General features: G+C 40.3%; 1 protein-coding gene across 5 annotated transcripts in view; it reads left to right on the top strand.

The window, feature by feature from the left end:
- The window catches only part of LOC123505445 (arf-GAP with coiled-coil, ANK repeat and PH domain-containing protein 2-like), a 156656-nt gene that overhangs the window by 88814 nt on the left and 41713 nt on the right, over window positions 1-26129 (top strand). For all 5 annotated transcript variants that reach the window (XR_006675135.1, XM_045256735.1, XM_045256736.1 and 2 more), the window contains 3 exons: window positions 8518-8620; window positions 9325-9561; window positions 19268-19374. Coding sequence is in view for 4 of the 5 variants with exons in the window: in XM_045256735.1 (XP_045112670.1) it covers window positions 8518-8620; window positions 9325-9561; window positions 19268-19374 (447 nt within the window). In the remaining variant the exon portion in view is untranslated. The remainder of the gene's footprint in view (window positions 1-8517; window positions 8621-9324; window positions 9562-19267; window positions 19375-26129) is intronic.

Raw genomic sequence — 26129 nt, 5'->3', positions numbered from 1 at the left:
GTGGTTTCTTTTTCTTTTCCTGTTTTGCACGTCATTTCATATACCTGAGTTCGCATTTTCATGACATGAGAGTGCAGAAGTTCCTACTTTTACATCAAATTCAAATGCCCAAAAGGAGAGAGAGAGAGAGAGAGAGAGAGCGGTGTTATCGGAGCTTGGGTGTATTTCTTAGGAGCGGGTTCTGCCATGAATTTTTTTATATGCAATAACTTTGCTCTCAGAGGTCATAACATGTTAAAAACTACATTGTTGTACTGAGAATAACACAAAGAAATATGTTTTTATAAGGAAAAAATATTTTTAGCATTTTTGACAGGTGTGATTTTTCCCCGTTGTATCAGACGGAAAGTAAATCTATCCCCTGTACTTTAAGGGTAAATACACTTCTAGTATTTAGAATGGTAAATAATAAAAACATGTTAATATAGCCAAATGGAAAAGCTCAGAGGGAGATGGTGACTGACTGTGGTGTGAGTGGTGAGTGTTGTGTTTACATATTCTTTGTTTTGTTTTCTCTTGTTATTTTTTTGCTTTCTCTTATTATTTTTTGCTTTTCCCTTTACTTTAAATACACTTCTAGTATTTAGAGTGGTAAATAATAAAAACATGTTAATTTAGCCAAATAAATAGAGTGTTTTGTACAATTTTTTTTGGACCACATCCCACATCCCCCCTATTATCTATAGTTTCTTATGAGAATTACATGTTTATTTTACGCGAATTTTGATATACGCGATGCTTCTTGGAAAGCATCTATTGTGTAAATCGAGAGTTACCTGTACAGGCAACCTTTGCGTAACGAATGTTCACACAACGAAATTTCGCTACAATGAATGTTTCCTTTTACTACCAACTGCTCGTATAACGAACACCAAACTTGCTTTAACAAAATTTTATCTAGGTAACTTTTTCCAAGTTTGAAAGCCCCGCCATATCACGCAAGCCGACAGGCTTGTGAATACACCAACGCCACTCGTGGACAACACGTGCACCACTCACTCCCCTATCCTTCCCCGCTCTTAGTTCAAAACAAAACCGGGGTCCAGCACCAACTCGTCATCTCACGTTCAACATGCCACCAAAATGCCCTGCAACCAGCCCTGCAATGTTGCCTAGCATTGCCAAGAAGAAAAGGAAGTCTCTTACTCTCGAAGTGAAGCTGGATATTTTTCACAGACATGAGAGGCGAGAAAACTAATAGCATTGCTCGCCACCATGGCTTGACTCCATCTGTTGTCTCTATTATTTTCAAGTTAACATACTCTAATAAAAAGGCTGGTGAGACCGTATTTTCCTTGCAAGCTAAAAGAGCCACCTGAACTCGTGACTCTGCAATGGATGAAATGGAAAGCCTTGTGGAAATGTGGTACATGAGTTTTGTATGGGGTACAATGATGCGCCTTTTGTTTACATTTCACAGATTGCCAGCTAGCGTCTTTCCTGCTCCACTCTCCCTCCTTTCATAAATTTAAGATTATCAACATTATAAAGTTACTTACATACATACATTAGTGCACGTTATAATGACTTAGTCTTAAATGAAACTGCTGAAATGTTTAACTTCATAATTTTTATTTTCATTAAACCTTTTACTGTACTATGATGCACTCTCGCTTTGTTTACTTTCAATGGAAGTTCAAGTCAGGGGTCAAACTTGTTATAATTGGTTCGCTTAAAGAAAATTAGCTTAACCCTTATGTTCCGGCGATCGTATATGAACGATTTTTTAAAATTTTTTTATGTAGGGAAGAGGGCCAGCCAAGGGCAAAAAAAAGAAAGTTAGAAAAAGGTCCACTTGAGCGCTGGCTCTCCAAAGACTTCAAAAAGTGCCAAAACCATCAGCCAGAATTAGGGGGAGCAAATGCCTCGATACCTCCCTCTTAAAAGAAGACAAGTTGTAGGAATTCGGAAATACAGATGCAGGGAGGGAGTTCCAGAGTTTACCAGTGAAAGGGATGAATGATTGAGCGTGCTGGTTAACTCTTGCATTAGAGAGTTGGACAGAATAGGGATGAGAGGAAGAAGAAAGCCTTGTGCAGCGTGGCCGCAGGAGGAGGGGAGGCATGCAGTTAGCAAGATCAGTAGAACAGTTACCATGAAAATAGCGATAAAATATAGAAAAGGATGCAACATTTTGGCGGTGAGAAAGAGACTGAAGACAGTTAGTCAGAGGAGGGGAGTTGATGAGACGAAGAGCTTTCGATTCCACCCTATTAAGCAAAGCTGTGTGACTGGAAACCCCCCAAACATGCGAAGAGTACTCCATACAGGGACGGATAAGGCCCTTATACAGAGTAAGCAGTTGGAGGGGCGAGAAAAACTGTCGGAGATGCCTCAGAACACCTAATTTCCTAGAAGCTGTTTTAGCATCAGTGCGTCTGTAGCGACGGCGATCATTCCCGTAATCCCATAATCAAGAATTTTCGCGCCTCATGTTTAAGATCCACGTGCGGTTTCTCAAGTCAGATGACAAATGGAAGTATCTGGCTTCTTTTTCCACCCGTAGTGTTGCCACTAATTCTGTATATTTAGGGGTAACTAAGCTATTCTCCCATTCTGAGGGCGACACTTGGCAACCCCAGCGACCCGCCGTGTCGAAAGCACCCTGATAAGAGCAAAGGGACACATACGCTAAATTTGTTCAGCAAAGTGAATAAAATATTACCATTCTTTCATGTTCATTTTTTCATTATCTTCCATTATAAAAAAATGGTAGAAGGTAACTCTTCTGAAAGAGAAAGAGAGAGAGAGAGAGAGAGAGAGAGAGAGAGAGAGAGAGAGAGAGAGAGAGAGAGAGAGAGAGAGAGAGAGAATCAAACCGAACAGGTTGGGGCATGCAGGTGTGTGTGTGTATTTACCTATTTACCTATTTGTGTATTACAGGGCCCGAGCTAAGCTCTGTGTCCTGTCTCCTTGTCCATTCCTGTCATATCTCTCTTTTATCTGATTGACACACACCGCATCAACGACATCACTGCTCAGTTTATTCTACTTATCAATGCTACGATGCGGGAAACTGTATTTTCTCACGTCATTTAGACAGATGTCTTTTATTAGCTTTTTTCCATGTCCTCGGAGATGATTACTTGTGGTCACCTTTATCAACTCTCTGTCCAGTATGTCAATCTTGTTCACCAATTTATACATAGTTATCATGTCTCCTCTTGTTCTTCTCTCTTCTAATGTGGTCAGCCCCATCTTCCTCAGTCTTTCCTCATAGTCTAACTCCCTGAGTCCTGGTACCATCCTTGTTGCCAGCCTCTGTACCCTTTCTACCTTCTTCACATTTTTCTTCATATGTGGTGACCAGACACAAACTGCATATTTTAACTGGGGTCTTATTAAGGTACATAATATCTTCTTCATCATTCCTTCATCTAGGTAGTGGAACACAAGGCCAATATTTTGAAGCGTGTTATATGTTTTCTCAAAAATCTTGTTAATGTGTTTCTCCGGTGACAAAGTGTTTTGCACGGTTACTCCTAAGTCTTTTTCCTCATTGGTCTCTTTAATTTTCTCATCACCCAGCCTGTAATCCCAGTTTGGTCTGTATCTACTTCTTCCCATTTTCATAACATGGGTCTTGTCTATATTAAATTCCATCTGCCACTCCTTACTCCACTCATATATTTTATCAAGATCTTCCTGTAACTTGTTACAATCTTCCACATTCTTTACTCTCCTCATAATTTTAGTATCGTCCATAAACATGTTCATGTAACTGTCAATTCCTACTGGCATATCATTAACATAAATCAAAAACATGATGGGACCAAGCACTGACCGTTGTGGAACTCCACTGGTTACCTTCTTCCACTCGGACTTCCTTACTCTCACCACTGTTCTCATTTCTCTTCCCACTAAGTAATTTTCCATCCATTTTGCTAGTTTATCATTTACTCCTCCAATCTTCTTTAGTTTCCACATCAGTCTATTGTGTGGTACTTTATCAAAGGCCTTTCTCAAGTCCAGGTAGCTATATCCACCCATCCCTCTCTATGTTGTAGTATGTCAGTCACTCTTGAATAAAAACATAATAAATTGGATACGCACGATCTTCCTTTTCTGAAACCAAACTGTCTTTCACTTTCTAGATACTCACTCCACTTAGCTTTAATTACTTCTTCACATACCTTGCACAATATACTAGTTAACGATACTGGTCTATAATTTAGCGGTTCCATCCTACTACCATTCTTATATATAGGCACAATGTCAGCTCTTTTCCACTCTTTCGGGACTAATCCTGTTCGTATGGAGGTTTCCACAATATCAAATACGGGGTTCAACAATTGATCCTTACATTCATTTAGCAACTTCCCAGATATGCCATCAGGCCCCATTGATTTATTAATATCCAGATTGCTTATAATTTTCCTTACATCTTCCTTAGTAACCATGATGTCCTGCATTTGCTTTATTTCCGTAGGCCTTCCTCCCATAAAATGCTCCTCCTTTGTAAACACTTTGCAAAAGTTGTCGTTCAAAATTTCAGCTATATCTCCAGCATCCTCATATACTTCTTCCCATTTTTACCTTTTCTATTGCCTCCCTTATATTTAGTTTTCCATTTATGAATTTGTAAAACATTTTGGGTCACTATCACAGTTTTCCACCACCCTCTGTTCATATTCCTTCTGTGCTGTTCTCCTTACTTCAACATATCTATTCCTTGCTGTTTTGTAAACTTCTCTTGATAATACATCACTGTTTTTCTTAAGTTTCTTCCATGCCTTTTCTTTGTTCTTTTTGCTTCTTCACAATTTCTATTAAACCACTGTTTATTATAAAGTCTGCTTACAATTTCTATTAAACCACTGTTTATTATTTAAAGTCCTCTTTCTGTAATATGGCACAAACTTTTTCACAGCAGAGTTATACAAATCCATAAATTTATCGTATTTCAATTGCATATATCTTTCCTGGTATACCACGGACCAGTCAATTTCATTAAAGAACTCCCTTATATGGTTATAATTTGCCCTAATATAATTTAATTTTTCCTCCCTGCTTTCCACAATCTTATTCGTGCTTAATTCCGTATCCAGCTCAAAGCTTAGGATATCATGATCGCTTCTTCCCAAGGGACATTTATGTTCAATTTCCTCTTTTAGAGAGATGCCCCTGGTAAATACCAAATCCAACCTTGCTGCAACATCTTGTCCCCTGCACCTTGTTGGTGATCTCACCCACTGTGTCATCAAGTTATTTGTTGCTACCTTTAACAATTCCTCTGCCCACTCACCACCGTTCACCACTTCGTAGTCTTCCCACACTATTTCTTTACAATTAAAGTCTTTGACTATCATCACTCTATCCTTTCTGATGAGTTCTTGCTTCATTCTGTCTAGAGTATTTCTCATCACCATTTGGTACTGTTCATATTCCCAAGCACTGGTTCTGGGTGGTATGTATACTGTTATAATATTAATGTCCCTCTTGCCATCTGTTATAAGCATACTTATCACTTCCTCATTTCTCTTACTATAGTTCACTATACTATACTATAGTTAGTGTGTGTGTATTTACCTAGTATTTACCTAGTTGTAGTTTTACAGGGCCTGGGCTTTATGCTCGTGTGGCCCCGTCTTCATATCTACACTTATCCAATCTTACTTTAAAAGTGTGCACACTCATTGCAGACACTACTTCTTCATCTAAACTGTTCCACGTCTCAATACATCTCTGCGGGAAACTATATTTTTTAATATCTCTCAGACATCTTCCCTTTCTCAGCTTTTTACTATGCGATCTTGTGCTTGGATGTCATATTCTTCTCTCAGGATCAGTTTCTCATTATCCACTTGGTCCATTCCGTTGATCAATTTATAGATTTGTATCAGGTCTCCTCTCTCCTTCTTTGTTCCAAGGTTGGTAGATCCATAGCCTTTAGTCTCTCCTCATATGTCATCCCTTCAAGTTCTGGGACCATTCTTGTAGCCATTTTTGTAGCCTCTCAATTTTCTTATGTGTTTCTTTTTATGAGGGTCCACACTACTCCTGCATATTCCAATCTAGGTCTTATTATAGTATTTATCAATTTCTTCATCATTTCTTTGTCCATGTAGTGAAATGTGTGTGTGTGTGTGTGTGAGAGAGAGAGAGAGAGAGAGAGAGAGAGAGAGAGAGAGATGATACCTACATGTTATTTGCTTGAAACTTGATATGAAAGGGGTGAAAGAATACTCTCTCTCTCTCTCTCTCTCTCTCTCTCTCTCTCTCTCTCTCTCTCTCTCTCTCTCTCTCTCTCTCTCATTGGAAGTGTACAATTTCTCTTCCAAGATGAGAGAGAGAATGTGTGTGTGTGTGTGTTTGCGCGGTGTCATCGCTCAACGAGCTGTTTCTGCTTGACGGATCACACAGCGGGCGGTGGAGTCTTGTGCAGTAAAGTCACAGGAGAAGGGGAAGCATGCAGATGGCAAGATCAGAAGAGCAATTTGATAAAAATAGTGGTAGAAGATCGCAAGAGATACAACATTGGAGATGAGAAGAGACTGAAGACAGTCAGTTGAGGACAGGGGTGGACGAGACAAAAAGTTTTTGATTCCACCCTATCCAAGAGAGCAGTGTGAGTGGGAAACCCCCATACATATGAAGTATGCTCCATATATGGAGGCATGCTTCTGTAGAGAGTTAGCAGTTGTTGGAAGATGAGAAAAAAGTAGTGGAGACAACTCAAAACACCTAACTTCATATCTGTTTTAGCTGGAGAGGAGATGTGAAGTTACCAATTTTAACTTCATATCTGTTTTAGCTGGAGAGGAGATGTGAAGTTACCAATTTAGATTGCAAGTAAAGTACAGACTGAGGATGTTAAGTGTAGAAGAGAGGGACAGTTGAGTGTCATTGAAGAAAAGTGGATAGTTGTTTGGAAGATTGTGTTGAGTTGATAGATGGAGGAATTGAGTTTTTGAGGCATGAAATGATGCAAAGTTTGCTCTTTCAATTAGAAATTTTCAGAGAGAGACTAGAAGTCAGGCATTCTTTTGCTTCCTTGGATGATCTCTTTACTTCCTGAAGGATTGATAATTTATGAAAAGATGTGGAAAAGTGCAGTGTCATATCATCAACATAGGAGCGGATAAGGCAAAAAGTTTGATTTAGAATTTTAGATTATTGACGAATGATAGGATATAAAGAATAGGTTACATACGCTTCTCTCTGTATATATGCACTTTGTGAAAAATATGGTAAAAAGGAATGAAGACTGGTGGCCTAGGCACCTCTTCTTGAGAAATTATATTTGTAAAGTAAGATGGGAACATAAACAGCATATCATTATATTCATGTTGTTATTGATTTCAAATTCAACCATATTGGAATCCCTTATATTTGTGGCAATAGTCAAGTTCCTTAATAAATTTTTGACATTGTTAAGAGGGGGGACATGAAATTTGTGCTACTGAAAAATAAGAGGTGACAAGTTGTGTGGTACTGTAAAGGAAACAACAAGTGATGCCATCATGTAGGTAAATAGAGTAGGAAAAAGTGTAAAGAATGGTGAAAGGCTGAAATAAGACAATTCATAGAAATATAGAAAAAGGAGGTACACAGTCAGCATAAATAGAGGACTGCAACAATGAATAATTTAAATGCTGGTTCATAAGAAAATAAATAAAAAAGATACTTACCGTAGTAATTTAGATTAAGTGGATTTACAATTTTAGAGGTTATACTTATTTTGGATAATGTTTGATTATTTAGGTTGTATTGTTTTTGTTTTTTTTTATTATAAAACTACTTTTTCTGTTCTTTAGGTAATCATTTTACCCTTTTAAATCAGCTGAAAATTCTCTAGTTTAGATTAAGAGAATTAAATCATAATGATGATGGATGATTGTAGTGTCATTTAAAGAATAAACTAACAGGAAGAATGAGTTACAACTAGCACAGTTAAAATGCATGATAAGAGACCAGCAGAGATAAACAAATGAAGGCATGCAAGGTGTGAAACAAGCACATTGTGTTTATTTAGTTCCAAGGATGTGACGTTATTATGCTTCAGGTATTAATAACTATTAAGAAAAAAAAAAAAAAAACATTTAATTTTGTGTTGAATGGGATTCTTCCATTACTTGATGTTCTGCTTCAGGATTCAATAAGCTCATTCAATTTTGTGTTGAATGGGATCTTTCTATTACTATTGATGTCTTGCTTCGTGATTCAAAAAGCACATTCAATTTTGTGTTGAGTGGAATCCTTCCATTACTTGATGTCTTGCTTTACAATTTTTGATGTACAAGATATGATTAAACAAGACATTTGTACTTTGTGTATCTGGTATTGCTTTATTCAGTAAATGTATTGTACTAAATTAATGTAAGTTATGTAAAAAGAAAATGTAATATTTTTCTGTACTGTATAAAGTGGAATGATGCTTTAAAATTTGTTTGCAGTGTTAAATTTAATTTCTATGGAATTATTCAGAATTTTAGGATTTGGCATTTGGGATAGGATGATGAATGTTGTTTTGTGGTGTACATTATGAACAGAATTACATGAAATATATTTTTTTAGGAGAGGAAGTGACAGTGATGGAAGAAGATCTTCGCCTGTGCACCGTTAAAGCAGCAGTTGATGTGGATCGCAGGTTTTGTTTTGAAGTTGTGTCGCCATTTAAGTAAGTTCATTGAGTGTATATATATCATTTTATTCTTAATATGTTAATGAACATAATGTTCATTGCTATCATTGTTGTGATGTAGGCTTACTTGTATGCTAGTACAGTGGCAGCTTAGTATATGTGTAACAGTTCAGCTGAACAGAGAGAAGTCAATCACAATAGTAAATTTATCTTACATGATTGTAGTAATAAAGATGTTGTGGCCTAGTCATGGAGGCAAGGTGAAGAACGCAGCCCAGCTGCTGAAATGTTAGCAACACACTTGATGTGTCCCTGAACATGGGCTGCATTTTGATTTTCAGTATTTTGTTCCATCATATCATGGTTGAAATATTATATACTAAAGTAATTTGACGAACTACATGATAAATTTGATCTAACTTTTCCTTGCTGAGAAGAGTCGAGTGCCTGCTAGGATGGTGTTGATAAGTAAAATCCACCAACCTGGCTACACTGCTTGTGGGGTTGTAACTTTGTCTCAAGAGAGGTAAATAAGGGTAGTGTGTGGTGTCATGACTCATTTTGATCCACACAAGTGTTAGCACACGAGTCATATTCAAAATATAGGTTTTATATCAAACTTTTTTTGCATCCAGATAAGACATATACGAAGTTTAACTTCTTCTAAAGTCTACATATGCCAAGGTACCACTATAGATAATTTTAAAAGTAATCCTTGCTGACTATGTACAACTTTTCAGATGTCACATGCTTCAGGCTGAGAGTGAAGAAAGCTACAATTCATGGATTAGCGCTTTGCAGCGTGGTATTGGTCAAGCCTTGCAGTTAAGTTCCCATGAGAATAGCTTCACCTTTGGGAATGACACGCCATCTCCTCTTAATCCTCCGAAGGGACCAGGGGCAACCACTACACCAGGCGACTCGAACAACTCATCCCCTGCCACTACACCCCAGGCATCTACTGCACATAAGGCTCAGTATGTTTAATTCTTGTAAAATATGCAGAGTGTGACAGTTCAAGATATAACTATCTCTTTTGTGGTGTTACTGCATGGGAAGGATATGCTTACTGCCCATATTTTAAAGTCATTTGCACGCACACACACACACACACACACACACACACACACACACACACACACACACACACACACACACACACATTTTTTATATATATATATATATATATATATATATATATATATATATATATATATATATATATATATATATATGTATATATATATACAGTAAGTCCTCATTATAAGGTACATATATGTTCCTGAAAACCTTACCGCAAATCGAAATTACGGTATACCGAACCCATTATAACATGTAATAATAGGGTATGTGTTCCAGAAAGTCAAAAGTCACCCCTACAGAAATGAAAATACATGAAAAGTCATATAAGAAAAAAAATGTAAAGTACTGCGCAAAAGAAATAAACAGAAAATGTTTTTATTTACCTTTCACTTGCCACGTATTCTATCAGATGATGTTCCTCCCAAGGCTAAGGGACAGTAGGGATTTCAGCCCTTACTCATAATATCCACAAAAAACACACCATAAGGATTTCATTTGTGTTAAGTGGGAAATGTGGGAAGAGGCTGATTGTTGTTGTGGCTGTGCGGCGTGGTGGTGCTACGGTACGGTGTAAACAAAACACGAGCGGATACCATATCTGTGAATTTTTCTTATCATAAATAGAATTGAGGTTAGTAATTACCAAACACCGTAACTGTGAATTTACCGGATAATGAAGTGCCGTACAAGGAGGACTTACTGTATAGTATATATATATATATATATATATATATATATATATATATATATATATATATATATATATATATATATACAGTGATCCCTCGTTTATCGCGGTTAATGGATACCAGAACCGGGCAAAAGGTGAAAAACTGCGAAGTAGGATTTGCCCCCTCTAGGAATTTTGGTGTATGTGTGTGTGGGTACCAGAATGATTGAAATATGTAAACAGTATTTATACTTTACATATACAGTATTTTACTTAAATCTATTTAATTATAAAACCTTATATATACAGTAAGTATACATTTACTCTCTCTCTCTCTCTCTCTCTCTCTCTCTCTCTCTCTCTCTCTCTCTCTCTCTCTCTCTCTCTCTCTCTCTCTCTCTCTCTCTCTCTCTCTCTCTCTCTCTCTCTCTCTCTCTCTCTCTCTCTCTCACGATACGTAACACTCATCCTTTTCTGTCCTCTGATCATATGCAAAAGTTTCACTTTTTCACTGATGGTCATCATCTTCCTCTTCCTCTTGGGCTCACTAGAGGAAGCTTTCGCAGGGGCACAGGGCTTAGGCGGCATTGTAAGGGCTTAATGAATCACTATTTAAACAAAAAAGTTATCGCCAACACAACACTAAGATACAGTATGCGAGACAGTCTACAGCATGGATGAGACTGGCAAGATACAACCAAGGCCCATGGAAAAGAAGGTCGACCTACAAGACATTCAAAATGGGTCTAATATGAGCATCAGTGATGTTAGTGGGTTCACAAGTGGTCAGAGCTGGGACATTGGTTCAGTTAGCAAGCTGCCTGGTAGGTGTTCACGTGCTTCTCTCTCTCCCATTCTCTCTCTGTTTTGCGCCAACATCGGTCACAATGCCGAGTTGTGCAGTGCGTGACTGTTTTGATTATCAGTAGTATGTAATATGTAGTATGTGATAAATGAAAACCATAATTTTTTTCCTGGTAATTTGGCACCTTAAGACATTAGTAAATTTCTGATGTCTAGTTATTGAGAGGTCCCTATTCAGTTACTTGTATAGAAGTAAATTGCCTCTGTTATATATGTAACGTTAAAATTAAATAATAATAATAATAATAATAATAATAATAATGAAGACAGCAACACTATATTAATATTAATAATAATAAGAGCAAAAGTTTAATAATAGTAATAATAATAATAATAATAATAATAATAATAATAATAATAATAATAATAATAATTGATAACAGCAAGAGTATTGAGATCATTAAATATGATAATGATACAATGGTCAAAGAGAGAAAGAGAGTGCTCTGACAGTTGAGAGAGAGAGAGAGAGAGAGAGAGAGAGAGAGAGAGAGAGAGAGAGAGAGAGAGAGAGAGAGAGAGTGGTCAAAGAAAGATAAAGAGTGCTCTGACAGTTGAGAGGAGAGAGAGAGAGAGAGAGAGAGAGAGAGAGAGAGAGAGAGAGAGAGAGAGAGAGAGAGAGAGAGAGAGAGATTAACCCTTCGTGCGGATGTTAAAAAGCCCGCCTGTATGATATACAGGTGGTAGTGCCTTGACCCGAGCTGGAAACTCGTGCAAGCTTGTCATACTTGTCATCTTTGTGTATTATGCTGCTATTTTTAGTCACTATATCGCCTCAAGAGGAAAGTGGACGCTTCTCTCGGAGAAAAGAGAGAGAGAGAGAGAGTGACATTTGCTAATATTTTAGACACAAGCGGGACGCATGTAGCTTATCTTTCGAGAGGAAGAGGGGGAGGGAGGGAAGGGAGAGGGAAACAAAGGGAGGAGAGAGAGAGAGAGAGAGAGAGAGAGAGAGAGAGAGAGAGAGAGAGATTAGAAAATTTGTTGTTTTTGTATTTGTGTGTGTGTGTGTGTGTGTGTGTGTGTGTGTGTGTGTGTGTGTGTGTGTGTGTGTGTGTGTGTGTGTGTGTGTGTGTGTGTGTGTGTGTGTGTGTGTGTGTGTGTGTGTTTTTCATGAATGTTACAAGGCGGGACGATGTAACTTATCTTCGAGAGGAGAGGGGAGGGAGGAAGGGAGATGGGGAGGAGGAAAGGGAGATGGGGAGGGAGGAGAGAGAGAGAGAGAGAGAGAGAGAGAGAGAGAGAGAGAGAGAGAGAGAGAGAGAGAGAGAGATGGGAACAGTCTATGCCATTGGATAATTTAAGACACAAGGCGGGATGCATGTAGCTTATCTTTAGTGATTGGTGGAGACAAGGATGGTGGGAGGAGCACTAGGATTTCAAGGACAGCATACGGCGTGTGTAGTTGGTATCCAACACACTATACGGGACAACTGAACTGAAGAAAGCTCAGAAAAGAAATATGACGTCTACATAGGCGTCACCGTATTTGCTACTGGGGCTTCATGACGCCCACATAGGCGTCACCGTATTGAAGGGGTTAAGAGTGCTCTGACAGTTGAGAGAGAGAGAGAGAGAGAGAGAGAGAGAGAGAGAGAGAGAGAGAGAGGTCAAAGAAAGATAAAGAGTGCTCTGACAGTTGAGAGAGAGAGAGAGAGAGAGAGAGAGAGAGTCTTGCTGGCAAGTAGAGGGTGTGGGGCGGTAATAGGAGGCACAGAAGCCTTCACAAAACTTGTCGCCTGTGCCAGGTAAGTATGATTTGCTCAGCGGGCAGAGGGAGAGTGAGATGTTTCCGTGTAAGAAAGACACATCCTGGGAAGACACTCCCCTGTTGGTGAACCCACTGACGTCACTAGCCCCAGCTCTTTTCCCCTTAGAGCTGCGTGTAGGTCGACCTTCTATTCTATGGGCCTTGGATACAACAAGGGAAGATGTTGGGTGAGGCTGCATATGTATACGAACAATACATGTACAGTGCTTTACGTACATTATCGTCGTTATTACACACCAACTTACTGAATTATTGTACGTACAGCATTAATAAGTGACGCCACAGACCTCGTGATATAACGAAAAATCTGCAGAATATATATACGAGTATGTATAAAAACCGCGAAACAGTGAAGCCGTGAAAGTCAAACCGCAAAATAACGAGGGAACACTGTATACAGTAAGTCCTCATTATACAGTAGTTCTTTATCCGGTAAATTCGCAGTTACGGTATTTGGAAATTACTATCCTCAATTTGATATACGGTAAGAAAAATTCACAGATACGGTATTCGCTTATGTCATCCGAGAGGGCCTAGGGGAGCAGGGGGTGATGACGTCATTCACGCCACACTTTCACATTAAACTAAGCCTTCACTGAATGATCGTAATGAACTGGGAGCGAGTCCATCGTGCCACGCAAGCACCGTGGTTGTTTTGCCTTACCCACGACCATGGGTTTCAGACGGTGGGAGCCCAGCGCATTTGCACCACACAGTAGCGACACTCTTGCTTTGCATAGTTTTCTACCAGGCACTGATTTTTCTTTTTCACTTGCTAATGTGTTTTCTGGGATCAAGCGGTAATACAGTCCAGTTTCGTCAGCATTGTACAGCTGTTCAAGTAAAAGCCCTTCTCTCTGTATCAAATCTCTTACTTCTTTGCAGTACTGATCACTTACCTCCTCATTTGCATCAAGACTTTCACCATACACTTTCTTGCCGGTTAACCCATGTCGTAGTTTAAATCAATAAAGCCACCCTTCTGAAGCCTTAAATTCTTGCAGCCCGATGTTGCTTGCAAATCTCTCTGCAGCCATTTTAAGTTCAGTACCACGCACCGTTACACCACTAGCATGTTGCTGCTGATACCACTTTATAACACACTGGTCTAGCTCAACATTCTTCGGCTTGGCCATCGTTTTTCTATCCTTTTTCTTGCTGGTCTTTGATGCAACTGAAAAATCGTCAGTGTAGGCTGCAATTTTCTCTCGAGCCTTTTTCAGATCACAAAGGGAAGACTTTGGGATGCCAAATTCTTCCTGAATGCATGCACTCGACCACCCTTCATCACACCGATGTAATATTTCCCGCTTTGTCTTCAAAGTCAGCACTTTCCTGGGTCGTTTTGCAGGTGGAGGGGCCATATTAGTCCGAAAATTATCGCCAGTATACAGCCGATGTTCACTAGTTGGAGAACAACAGAGAAGTGACCTGACCCAGCCGTGACCCCGGTTGAGTGAGAGGCGGGAAGCACAAGCGCACCGCCACGCAGCAAATGTGTAAATTGGCCACACCCCACGGTCGCGTGCAGGAAAATCAAACCACTCAGAGCCCATGTTTGGATTCGTGGGGCCAGTCTAGGAATGATTCGGATATTGGTGAGGTTCGGATAATGGCGGTTCGGATACGGGAGGGATTACTGTACATCCATATATATATATATATACATTCAGTAAGTCCTCGTTATACGGTACATATGCGTTCCTGGAAACCTTACCATGAATCGAATTTACTGTATACCAAACCCATTACAACATGTAATAATAGGGAAAGCGTTCCAGCACATCAAAAGTCACCCCTGTAGAAATGAAAATACATGAAAATAATCATGAAAAAAAAAAAAAAAATGTAAAGTGAAAGAAATAAACAAAACGTTTTTATTTACCTTTCACTCGCCATGTATTCTATCAGATGATGCCTCTCCGGAGGCTAAGGAACAGTAGGGATTTCAGCCCTTACTCATCTTCCGCTGAGTGGACAGACAAGGATAAGACGTTGTCGTCTGCACTGTTGGAAGCAGATGTGGAAGGGCCAGCTGTAGCAGGGTCGGCACATTTCACTAGTTTGAAGAAAGAGGATATGGAGGAAGGGCCAGCTATAGCAGGGTCAGCACGTTTCACTGGTTAGAAGAAGGAGGATATGGAGGAAGGGCCAGCTGTAGAACCATTGGCAGCGGATGTGGAAGGGCCAGCTGTAGCAGGGTCGGCAGGTGTGACAGGGACGGCATGTCGGACTGGCGTGAAGAATGAGTAGATAGAGGACTGTTTGGTTTTTCGTGTTTTTTCATCATAGATTTCTTGATAAATCTTGACACTTTTCCCTACATCATGAGCCACGTTGTGACTCCTGGCAGGATTTGGGTCACGTTCCTTCAGGGTTTCCAGAGCTTTTTCGATACCTGAGATATTCTCTAAGAGTTTTGATGTCCAGGCCGTGCACAGGTTCTTCCTCGTCTCCCTCTTTTTCTGTCTCCTGTGATGCCTTGTCTAGCTCTATAAGTTCATCATTTGAGAGGTTCAGCATGGCTTTCCAAAAGATCTTGAACATCATCATCATCAACTTCATCGAAGCCAGCCCTATGGCACAGATTTACTATGTCATTTCTGATCGCACCAATGTCGTCTTCAGCGAAGCCTGGTAAGTCATGCGCGCATTCTGGCCATACTTTATTCCATGCCAAGTTCATGATAGACGTCTTCACTTCGTCTCAAGATGACATGATGTTATCTAAGGTGTGCTTGATGTTATATGACTTCCACCATTCTCTGATAGTGGGCTTGCCAGGTCCATCTGTGCCCTTTATCAGTTGCTGCATGGTTTGCTGCTGGTAGTAGGCTTTAAGTGTTTGCCATGAATATGTTTGTGCTTACAATTGACCCTTTAATATTCCTTTTATTCATCTAATTAATAATGCATGTAAGTAATATGTAATGCAGTTAAAAAAAAAAATGAGGGGAGGGGAAGAGATAACAGGCTCCAAGGGTGGTTAAGTTAAAGTCAGTACTGTGAGTGGCGGGGAGGTGTGGCGTGGATGACGTCATCATTCCTGCTCCCCCGTGCTGGGTCCTCTCGGATGACATGAGCAGATACCATATCTGTGAATTTTTCTTACCGTATATCAAATTGAGGGTAGTAATTTCGAAATGCTGTAACTGTGAATTTACTGGATAAAGAACTACCATATAACGAGGACTTACTGTACTCGTAGATATGTTCTGCGGATTTTTTGCTATATCACGGGGTCTGTGGTGTCACACCACACCTCAGTCAGTCACCATCTCCCTCTGAGCTTTTCCATTTGGCCAAATTAACATGTTTTTGTTATTTAACATTCTAAGTACTGGAAGTGTATTTGAAATAAAGAGAAAAGCAGGAAATAATAAGAGAAAGCAAGAAATAATAAGAGAAAACAACAAAACAAAGAATATGTAATCACAACACTCACTGCGTCACTACCTTCACCACTCACACCACAGTCAGTCACCATCTTCCTCTGAGCTTTACCACTTTATCAAAAATCCACTTTTCAAAAATAACCCCACATGCAAAAGATGAAGGACAATTTGGGGCCATCTTGGTGAATTATAGGTAGATTGAAGAGATTCCGTCTGTACTCAGTGCTGGCAGACTGCAAATGAGGCACGAGAAGAGTGGAGCGCCCACCTATCAGCCAGCTGCAGAACTCTCTGGTGTGTAGTTTGAAATTGCGTCTGGTGCTCAGTATGAAGATGTGGTTGGCCCAAATCGCGTATAAGCAAACCGATCGCGGAAATTAAATTAATTATAATATTTTTTTTCGGTCGCGTTATAACAAACGTAAATCAAACACACGTAAATTGAGTTACCTGTATATATATATATATACACTATTATACAGTCATACCTCGCCCAACACGACAGTTACGTTCCTGAGCTCGTCGTGTACAGCGAGATTCGTGTTCGGCGAATAAAAGGCCCTATGGGAAAATGGGGGGTTGTGTTCCCAGATCCTCTCCCCCAAAATTTTTTTTACCAAAAAGGCTGAAAAAAAAAAACAATAAATGAAGTACCAAGCACACATTTTATGTAATTATAGTACTAGTACCTTTAGTTTATTTGCTGGTTGGAGAGGACTTGAAATATGAAGTGATGGGCCTCTGACTGGCAGATGCTTCCATATGGCGTAAGGTCTCCTTGTAGGGCAAAAGAAGCTCCTCAACACCCCTCTTGAACTTAATGCTCCTCTCCAGGATGGGATCTGTTTCAGTGAAGAGGAATGTTGCATTTTCCATGATTTTCAGCAAATTATGAAGAGTCCAAGACACTTGGGAGGGGAGGTCAAGTGCATCCACCAGGACCAGCAGGAGATTCAAATGGAGACCAAATCGTGCAATCGCGAGTCAAAGTCATGCTCGGCGAAATATGTGATATTTTACCGATTCATGTATACACGAGTTTCGTGTTCGGCGAATTCATGTTATATATGTATATATACATACAGTAATACTCCGCTTAATGAACATTCGTCTAACGAATTTCCGGTTTAACGTACTATATAAAGTTAGACCAAAATGTCCGCATAACATACAACCACATCCGGTTTAGCGAATTTTCTGGGTTTGAATTTGCCAGGTGAGGGACCAAACGCGGTAGCTTCGCTGTGATTGGCTGGCTCCCCGCCTCTCTCTAGCGCTCCTGGAGCTGGATCCAAGATTCTTTAACGTCAGAGCAACCTCCTGCAGCAAAATGACATCCATGAACGCTTGGAGGGACGGTGACAAGGTTGCTATCAGGTTGCTCTGAGGTTGCTGGGAACACCTCCTCTCGAGGTGGTGTTACTGTCTTATATATGCATTTATGTTCACAAAACAACATTTCTATTAGCTTTTTACAAACCTTGTCCCCAAGCAAGGATTGTTTTGTAATGCATAAAGTGAAATCTTACATGGAATACCAAAAAAATAAAGCAGAGATGAGATCAGCCACAGACGAAGCGTGAGACTCGCAGCCACTCGGCCGCTTCTTCTTCTTCTTCTTGTGACCCTTTTGCTTGCGTGTTACTTTCATCATGATGTTTATGTTTTCACTCCTCTATTGCCTTCTATAATAATCCTAGTATTCATATATGCTCATGCCATGAGGATAACCTCGACTCCGTGGCACTGAGTGATAGTGAATTACTAAGGAAATATCGCGGTATTTCATTTTGATTGTTGCCTAACCCAATACCAGTATCTTTGGTAATAGGCAGTTGGGGGGATCACTTAATGATAGTTTTGCTTACCAGCAAGGTGTCACAATAATATATATTATATACAAGTAACTCTCAATTTACATGTGTTTAATTTACAAGTTTTTGTTATTACGCAACCAAAAAAATATTATAATTAATTTAATTTGTGTGATCAGTTTGCTTATACGCGATTTGGCCCAACCGCATTTTCAAACTGAGTGCCAGATGCAATTTCAAACTGTGCGCCAGAGAGTTCCACAGCTGGCTGATAGGTGGGAGCTCCGCTGCCATGGACGCACTCTTCTGTTACATAGTGATGCAAAAAGAATTTTCCAAGAAAAGGTGCCAGATCAACATGCTGCAGTTTTTCAAGAAAACATCAGTGGAAGATGTAGTGCCAGAAGAGGATGTGGATGATCCCATAGAAGCAGTGGAAGCAGAGGAAGCACAGGTGGATGATGATGTCCTTGACTAGGAGGTGGACAGCAATGGCGTGTGCTTGTGAGGGGTGAAGACATTGGCGTCCTGTGTTTATTTTTTTACTAGTGTTTACTTTTATACTGTGGGGTTATTTTTGATAAGTTGATTTTTTATAAAGTGGAAAAGCTCAGAGGAAGATGGTGACTGACTGTGGTGTGAGTGGTGAAGGCAGTGACACAGTGTGTTGTGTTTACGTATTCTTTGTTTTGTTGTTTTCTCTTATTATTTTTTGCTTTCTCTTATTATCTCTTGCTTTTCCCTTTACTTTAAATACACATCTAGTATTTAGAATGGTAAATGATAAAAACATGTTCATTTAGCCAAATAAATAGAGTATTTTGTACAAATTTTTTTTGACCACATCCCACATCCCCCCTATTATCTATTGTTCCTTATGAGAATTACATGTTTGTTTTATGCAAATTTTGATAAACGTGATGCCTCTTGGAACGCATCTATCGCATAAAGTGAGAGTTACCTGTATATTACATGGCTTTAAATTGTAATGATTCACTACAAATGGCAGTAGACTAAATTTTAAGTGAATTTTAAGCTTTCAGCTGAATGGGATTGGGAAAGGCAGTAATTTGGTTTGTTTTGCAGCTTGTGGCAAGAGTTGATGAGCATCCCAGGAAATGACCTATGCTGTGATTGTGGTGCAAGTAATCCAAGATGGGCTTCAATAAATTTAGGAGTCACACTTTGTATTGGTGAGTGTGAACAATTGACAGTGCAAGTGATTTTTTTTAAAGGATGATTAGTTTTACAAAATCTTTTGAAAAGCTAAACAGATTACTAAACTGAATAGCTATTTTTCATATATTTTAAACATGTTCTATTCAATGGTCATATATATGATAACATAAATGTTAAATTATCTTGTAGAATAGATAAAATGTATGATTTCTGGTTAACCTCTTCACTATGGGGAACAGAAAACGGCCCCTGGCGCCATATCCAGGGTGGATGGGGATAGGGAGATATCTGACTTAGAAGCAGCTGGTGCTCTCTCTCTCTCTCTCTCTCTCTCTCTCTCTCTCTCTCTCTCTCTCTCTCTCTCTCTCTCTCTCTCTCTCTCTCTCTCTCTCTCTCTCTCTCTCTCTCTCTCTCTCTCTCTCTCTCTCTCTCTCTCTCTCTCTCTCCCATCTCCCCATTACAGAAATAATGATGATTGTAAGTAATAGGTATGTACAATAAGAAAAACCCACACAATTTTTATAGAAAAATTATAGTCTGCCATTTTCTGAAGATGACAAAATGAGAGAAAATGGTAATTTTATGTAAACTAATATATTGGTTTCATAATTTTTCTTTTTAATTGAAATAATTATTTTCAGCATGACATATCAGTACTTACCCTGATATAAGAGAATAATGTAAATAATGGTGAAAGTCGAGATTTTTTTTTCTTTTTTATGTAAGAGGGAGAACTGCCAAGGGCCAAAAAAAACTATATTAGAAAGAAAGGGCCCACAAGAATTGCAGTCTCCATAAAAGAATAGAAAGTGTTAGTCAAAAGAGTGGGACAATTGTCTTGAAACCTCCCTCTTAAAAGAAGTTAAGTCGTAGGATGATGGTAATACAGAAGCAGGTACAGATTTCTAGAGTTTACCAGTGAAAGGTATGAATGACTGAGAATACTGGTTAACTCTTGTATTTGAGGGGAGGCATGCAATTAGCAAGATCAGTAGAACAGTTAGCATGAAAATAACAATAAAAGATAAAAAGAGATGCAACCTTTCAGCGGTGAGAAAGAGGCTGAAGACAGTCAGTCAGAGGAGAAGAGTTGATGAGACGAAAAGCTTTTCATTCCACCCTATCTAATAAAGCTGTATGAGTGAAATCCCCCCAAATATGCAAAGAGTACTTCATGCAAGGATGGATAAGGTCCTTGAACAGAGTTAGCAGTTGGAGGGGCAAGAAAAACTGGCAGAGATGCCGCAGAACACCTAACTTCATAGAAGCTGTTTTAGCAAGAGATGAGATGTGAAGTTTCCAGTTAAGGTTATGAGTAAAGGACAAACCGAGGATATCTAGTGAGGAAGAGGGAGACAGTTGAGTGTCATTGAAGAAGAGGGGATAATTGTCTGGAAGGTTGTGTTGAGTTGATAGATGGAGGAATTGAGTTTTTGAGGCATTGAACACTACTGATTTTTTTCTGCCTCATTGAGAAATCTTAGAGAGATCAGAAGTCAGGCATTCTGTGGCATCCCTGTGTGATCTGTTGACTTCCTGAAGGGTTGGACATCTCTGAAAGGATGTAGAAAGATGGAGGGTGGTATCATCAGCGTAGGAGTGGATAGGGTAAGAAGTTTGGTTAATCCGTTCGCTACCGATGACATGCCATAGTCATATGAAATTTTTGCTACCGAACTGATGAAGTACAGGGAGTCCTCGGGTTATGACGGTCTCGACTTACGACGTTTCGTGGTTACGAACGCACCCATAAAAGCATAAAAAATAATATTAGGCGTTATTCCGTCTTACGTGGTTTAGCGTCGTAAGCGACGTAAACAAACACTAACTAGTTTTGGGTGCGCGGCGGAAGAATACGCTTTGTTGTGGTTGTAGGGTGAGGAAGACGGCGTCTCAAGTCTCTGTACATACGCCATTTTGGTTGTTTGCACCGTCTCTCTCTCTCTCTCTCTCTCTCTCTCTCTCTCTCTCTCTCTCTCTCTCTCTCTCTCTCTCTCTCTCTCTCTCTCTCTCTCTCTCTCTCTCTCTCTCTCTCTCTCTCTCTCTCTCTCTCTCTCTTTTGGTTATAGCTCCCAAGCGTAAGGCAGACTCTTCTGATGGAAGTGCATCAAAGAAGAGAAAGGCCACCATGGAAGTGAAAGTGGACATTATAAAGAGATCACAAAAGGAGAAACACCAACAAACATTGGCCGGTCGCTTGGCCTTAGTCGTTCCACTGTGGCTACCATCATCAAAGATAAAGAGCGCATTATGGAACATGTGAAAGGATCTGCTCCTATGAAAGCGACAGTGATAACCAAGCAGCGTAGTGGTCTAATTATTGAGATGGAAAGATTATTGGTGCTTTGGTTGGAAGAACAAAATCAACGGCGTATTCCAGTGAGCCTTATGGTGATTCAGGAGAAGGCGAAAAGATTGTTTGAGGCACTGAAAGAAGAAAAGGGGGAAGGAAGTGAAAGTGAAGAGTTTGTGGCTAGTAGGGGTTGGTTTATGCGATTTAAGGCTCGGGCCAATTACCATAACCTTAAAGTGCAAGGTGAAGCTGCTAGTGGTGATGAGAAAGCAGCAAGTGAATTTCCTAAAGCGTTGGCTGAGATAATTAAGGAGGGGGATTATTCTGCTCATCAAGTGTTCAACGTGGATGAGACAGGCTTATTTTGGAAGCGTATGCCTGACCGCACTTACATCGCCAAGGAGGAGAAGTCAGCACCAGGTCATAAAGCCAGCAAAGACAGGCTAACTTTACTTTTTGGGGAAATGCTGCTGGCGACTTCAAACTGAAGCCCTTGCTTGTGTATCAGGCTGAAAATCCAAGGGCACTCAAGGGCATTTGGAAGAGTCAACTACCAGTCATTTGGAAGGCAAATAAGAAGGCATGGGTGACACTTGCAGTGTTTGAGGACTGGTTCATCAATTATTTTGTGCCAAGTGTGGAGTGGTATTTGGCCTCCAAGGGTATCCTTTTAAGGTGTTGCTAGTGCTGGACAATGCCCTGGACACCCTGCCCACCTGGGAGACTTTAACCCTAATGTCAAGGTGGTTTACCTTCCACCTAATACCACGGCCCTGTTACAGCCTATGGACCAAGGAGTGATAGCTTCGTTCAAGGCCTACTACCTCCGAAGGACAATTGCTATGGCTTTACAGGCAACTGAAACCAAGAAGAATTTGACCCTAAAAGACTTTTGGAAATCCTACAACATCCTTGATGCCGTGAAGAACATTGCTGATTCCTGGGAGGAGGTTAAGCAAACAAACATGAATGGTGTTTGGAAAAAACTGTGTCCTCAATTTGTGGGTGATTTCCATGGGTTTGAGACACAGTTCAGCATGTTATTAAGAATGTTGTTGCCCTGAGTAAGGAAACTGATTTGGAGATGGAGGTTGATGATGTTATAGAGCTGCTGGAATCTCATGGAGAGGAGTTATCTGCTGAGGACCTGATACAACTGGAGAAGCAGATCATAGAGGAAGAAGAAGCACCCACCCCAGAGCTTAGGGCTTTCACAAGGCAGGGCTTGGCAAGAGGTTTTGCTGAGATGCATCAAGCGTTGGCAACTTTTGAGGCTATGGATCCCAACTTTGAAAGATTCACTAAAGTTTCCGGAGGCATCATGGATTTGATGTAATGTTACAAGGAGATCTTGGATGAGAAGAGGTTGCTCTCTGTTCAGACTAACCTGGAGCAGTATTTTAAGAAGGTAGAGAGGCCTGCAACAGATCCTGTACCCTTTACCTCAGCTGCCTCTACTACTCCAGACTCACCTGCCCCAGAATCTCCAGCACCTTCTGAATGTTCTGTCTCACCTCCAGGCTCACTTGCTCCAGTTTCTCCAGCACCTGGAGGTTCTGCCTCACCTCCAGACTCACCTGCCGAAGCATCTCCAGCACCTGAAGGTTCTGCCTCTCTTGATTCACCAGCCCCAGTATCTCCAGCACGTTCTGCAGCTTCCTCTACACAATAAGCCTGTCTCTCCCTCCCTTGCAATGCCTCCTTCCAATGTGCACGCCAACCAAAGGAATAAAGGTAAGAATTTAAAAAAATTTTTTTTTTCCGATGTTCCGACTCGCCGAAATTCGGGTTACAACTCGTGTCAGGAACGGATCAACGTCGTAACCCGAGGACTCCCTGTACTTGCGTATGCCATCGCTCCAATAGGGTTTCATGTACTTGGTTTGTGTATTTTTTCATGATTCAGTGACAAAGTGACTAACTGGCACCTTTTATTTTCAAGGACATTGGGTATGTTGGCTGGGGGTGGGATCGTGAGGCCTGAGGGGAGGGGTGGTGGCTGGCTGGCAGTGTGTTACTGACCAGTATTGCGTAATGGCATTGTCATTGTCATCCTTGCGTGATTCTGAGGGTGACCTGGATCTATTAGAAGAATTACAAGGATTCTGAGGACAATGAAACTCAATCACAAGGCCTCATTAGTGACAGTGAGGCCAGTAGCTCCGAGAAAGAAAGTGATGTACCAAGGAATGACATGAGTTCTTTGAACTGTTTCCAAGTATTCATGTTAGACGAGGTGGTAGAGTCGCTGTGTTTGTGGACAAATGTCCATGCAGCCAAGTTTTTCATGGACAATCCAACAATAAATCCCAAAAAGTTTATGAACAAAATCTGTCAGAACATGTGTTTAAAAAAAAAAGACTAAATGTAGGTGTAAAGAAAACTATAAACCACCCCCAACAAAACAGTGTGGGGGGGTGGGGGGTTGTGCAGCGTGGGAGTGATGGAGTTGGTAGCGAAGGGGTTAAGAAGGTCATTAATGAATAATAGAAAAAAACTGGGTGATAGGACAGAACCCTGAGGAAAACCATTGTTAATAGATTTAGGAAAAGAACAGTGGCCATTTACCAATATAATGGTCAGAAGGGAACTTGAGATAAAGTTGCAGAGAGAAGGATAGAAACCGTAGAAGGGCAGTTTGGAAATCAAAGCTTTGTGCCAGACTCTATCAAAACCTTTAAATATGTTTAATGTGACAGCAAAAGTTTCACCGAAATCTCTAAAAGAGGATGACCAAGACCCAGTAAGAAACGCCAGAAGATCACCAGTAGAGCGACCTTGACGGAAGCCATACTGGCGATCAGATAGAAGATTGTGAAGTGACAGATATTTTAAGAATCTTCTTCTTCCGGATAGATTAAAAAACTTTAGACAAGCAAGAGATTAAAGCTATAGGATGGTAGTTTGAGGGATTAGAATGGTCACCCTTTTTAGGAACAGGCTGAATGTAGGCAAACTTCCAGCAAGAAGGAAAGGTAGAAGTCAATAGGCATAGTTGAAAGAGTTTGGCCAGGCAAGGTGCAAGCACAGAAGCACAATTTATGAGAACAATAGGAGGGACCCCCATCAGGTCCATAAGCCTTCCGAGGGTTTAGGCCAGCGAGGGCATGGAAAACATCATTATGAAGAATTTTAATTGAAGACATGAAATAGTCAGAGGGAGGAACAAGCTCAGAATCATCCAAGGTGGAATTTTTAGCAAAGGTTTGAGAGAAGAGTTCAGCTTTAGAGACAGATGAGATGGCAGTGGTGCCATCAGGATGAAATAAAGGAGGGAAAGATGAAGAAGTAAAGTTATTGGAGATGTTTTTGGCCAGATGCCAGAAGTCTCGAGGAGTTAGAGTTTGAAAGATTTTGACATTTTCTATTTATGAAGGAGTGTTTGGCAAGTTGAAGAACAGACTTGGCATGATTCCGGCAGGAATATAAAGTGCATGAGATTCAGGAGATGGAAGGCTCAAGTACCTTTTGTGGGCAACCTCTCTATCATGTATAGCACGAGAACAGGCTGTGTTAAACCAAGGTTTAGAAGGTTTAGGTTGAGAAAAGAATGAGGAATGTACGCCTCCATGCCAGACACTATCACCTCTGTTATGCATTCAGCACAAAGAGATGGGTCTCTGACATGGAAACAGTAATCATTCCAGGGAAAATCAGCATAATGCCTCCTCAGGTCCCTCAGTTGGCAAAGGCAAAATGCCAGAGGCACCTCTGCTTTGGAGAATCCTGAGGAGGGATTAGAGAAGTAGGACAAGATATAGAAATGAGATTGTGATCGGAAGTGTCCAATGGAGAAGATAAGGTGACAACATAAGCTGAAGGAATAGAGGTGAGGAAAAGATCAAGAATGTAGGGTGCATCTCCAAGACGGTCAGGAATATGAGTAGGGTGTTGCACCAGTTGCCCTAGTTCATGGAGGATAGCAGAGTAGAAGGCTAGTTCACCAGGATGGTCAGTGAAGGGAGAGGAAAGCCAAAGCCATAGAAATCTCCAAGGATGATGATCTCTGCGAAAGGGTAGAGGGACAGAATATGCTTCACTTTTTGAAGTTAAATAGTCAAAGAATTTACTTTAGTCAGAGGAGGTAGGGGAGAGATAGACAGCACAGATAAATTTAGTTTGAGTGACTATTATGTCGAAGCCAGATGGTGGAAAACTTGGAAGATTCAAGAGCGTGGGCACGAGAACGAGTTAAGTTGTTGCACACATAGATGCAACATCCAGCTTTGAAGCAAAAATGAGAATAGAAAGAGTAGGAGGGAATAGAGAAGAGGCTGCTGTCAGTTACCTCAGACAGCTGTGTTTTGGTGAGGAAAAGAAGATGAGGTTTAGTAGAGGAGAGGTGGTGTTCCACAGATTGAAAATTAGATCTAAGACTGCGAATCTTGAAAAAGTTAATAAAGAAAAAATTGAGGGAGGTGTCAAGACATTTTGAGTCATCAACGAGAACATTTCTGGTACTCTCCCCAGAAGGAA

The sequence above is a fragment of the Portunus trituberculatus genome, chromosome 18 (genome assembly GCF_017591435.1).
Source record: "Portunus trituberculatus isolate SZX2019 chromosome 18, ASM1759143v1, whole genome shotgun sequence".
NCBI classification, from domain to species: Eukaryota; Metazoa; Arthropoda; class Malacostraca; order Decapoda; family Portunidae; genus Portunus; species Portunus trituberculatus.
This window is presented reverse-complemented; position numbering and strand designations above follow the sequence as displayed.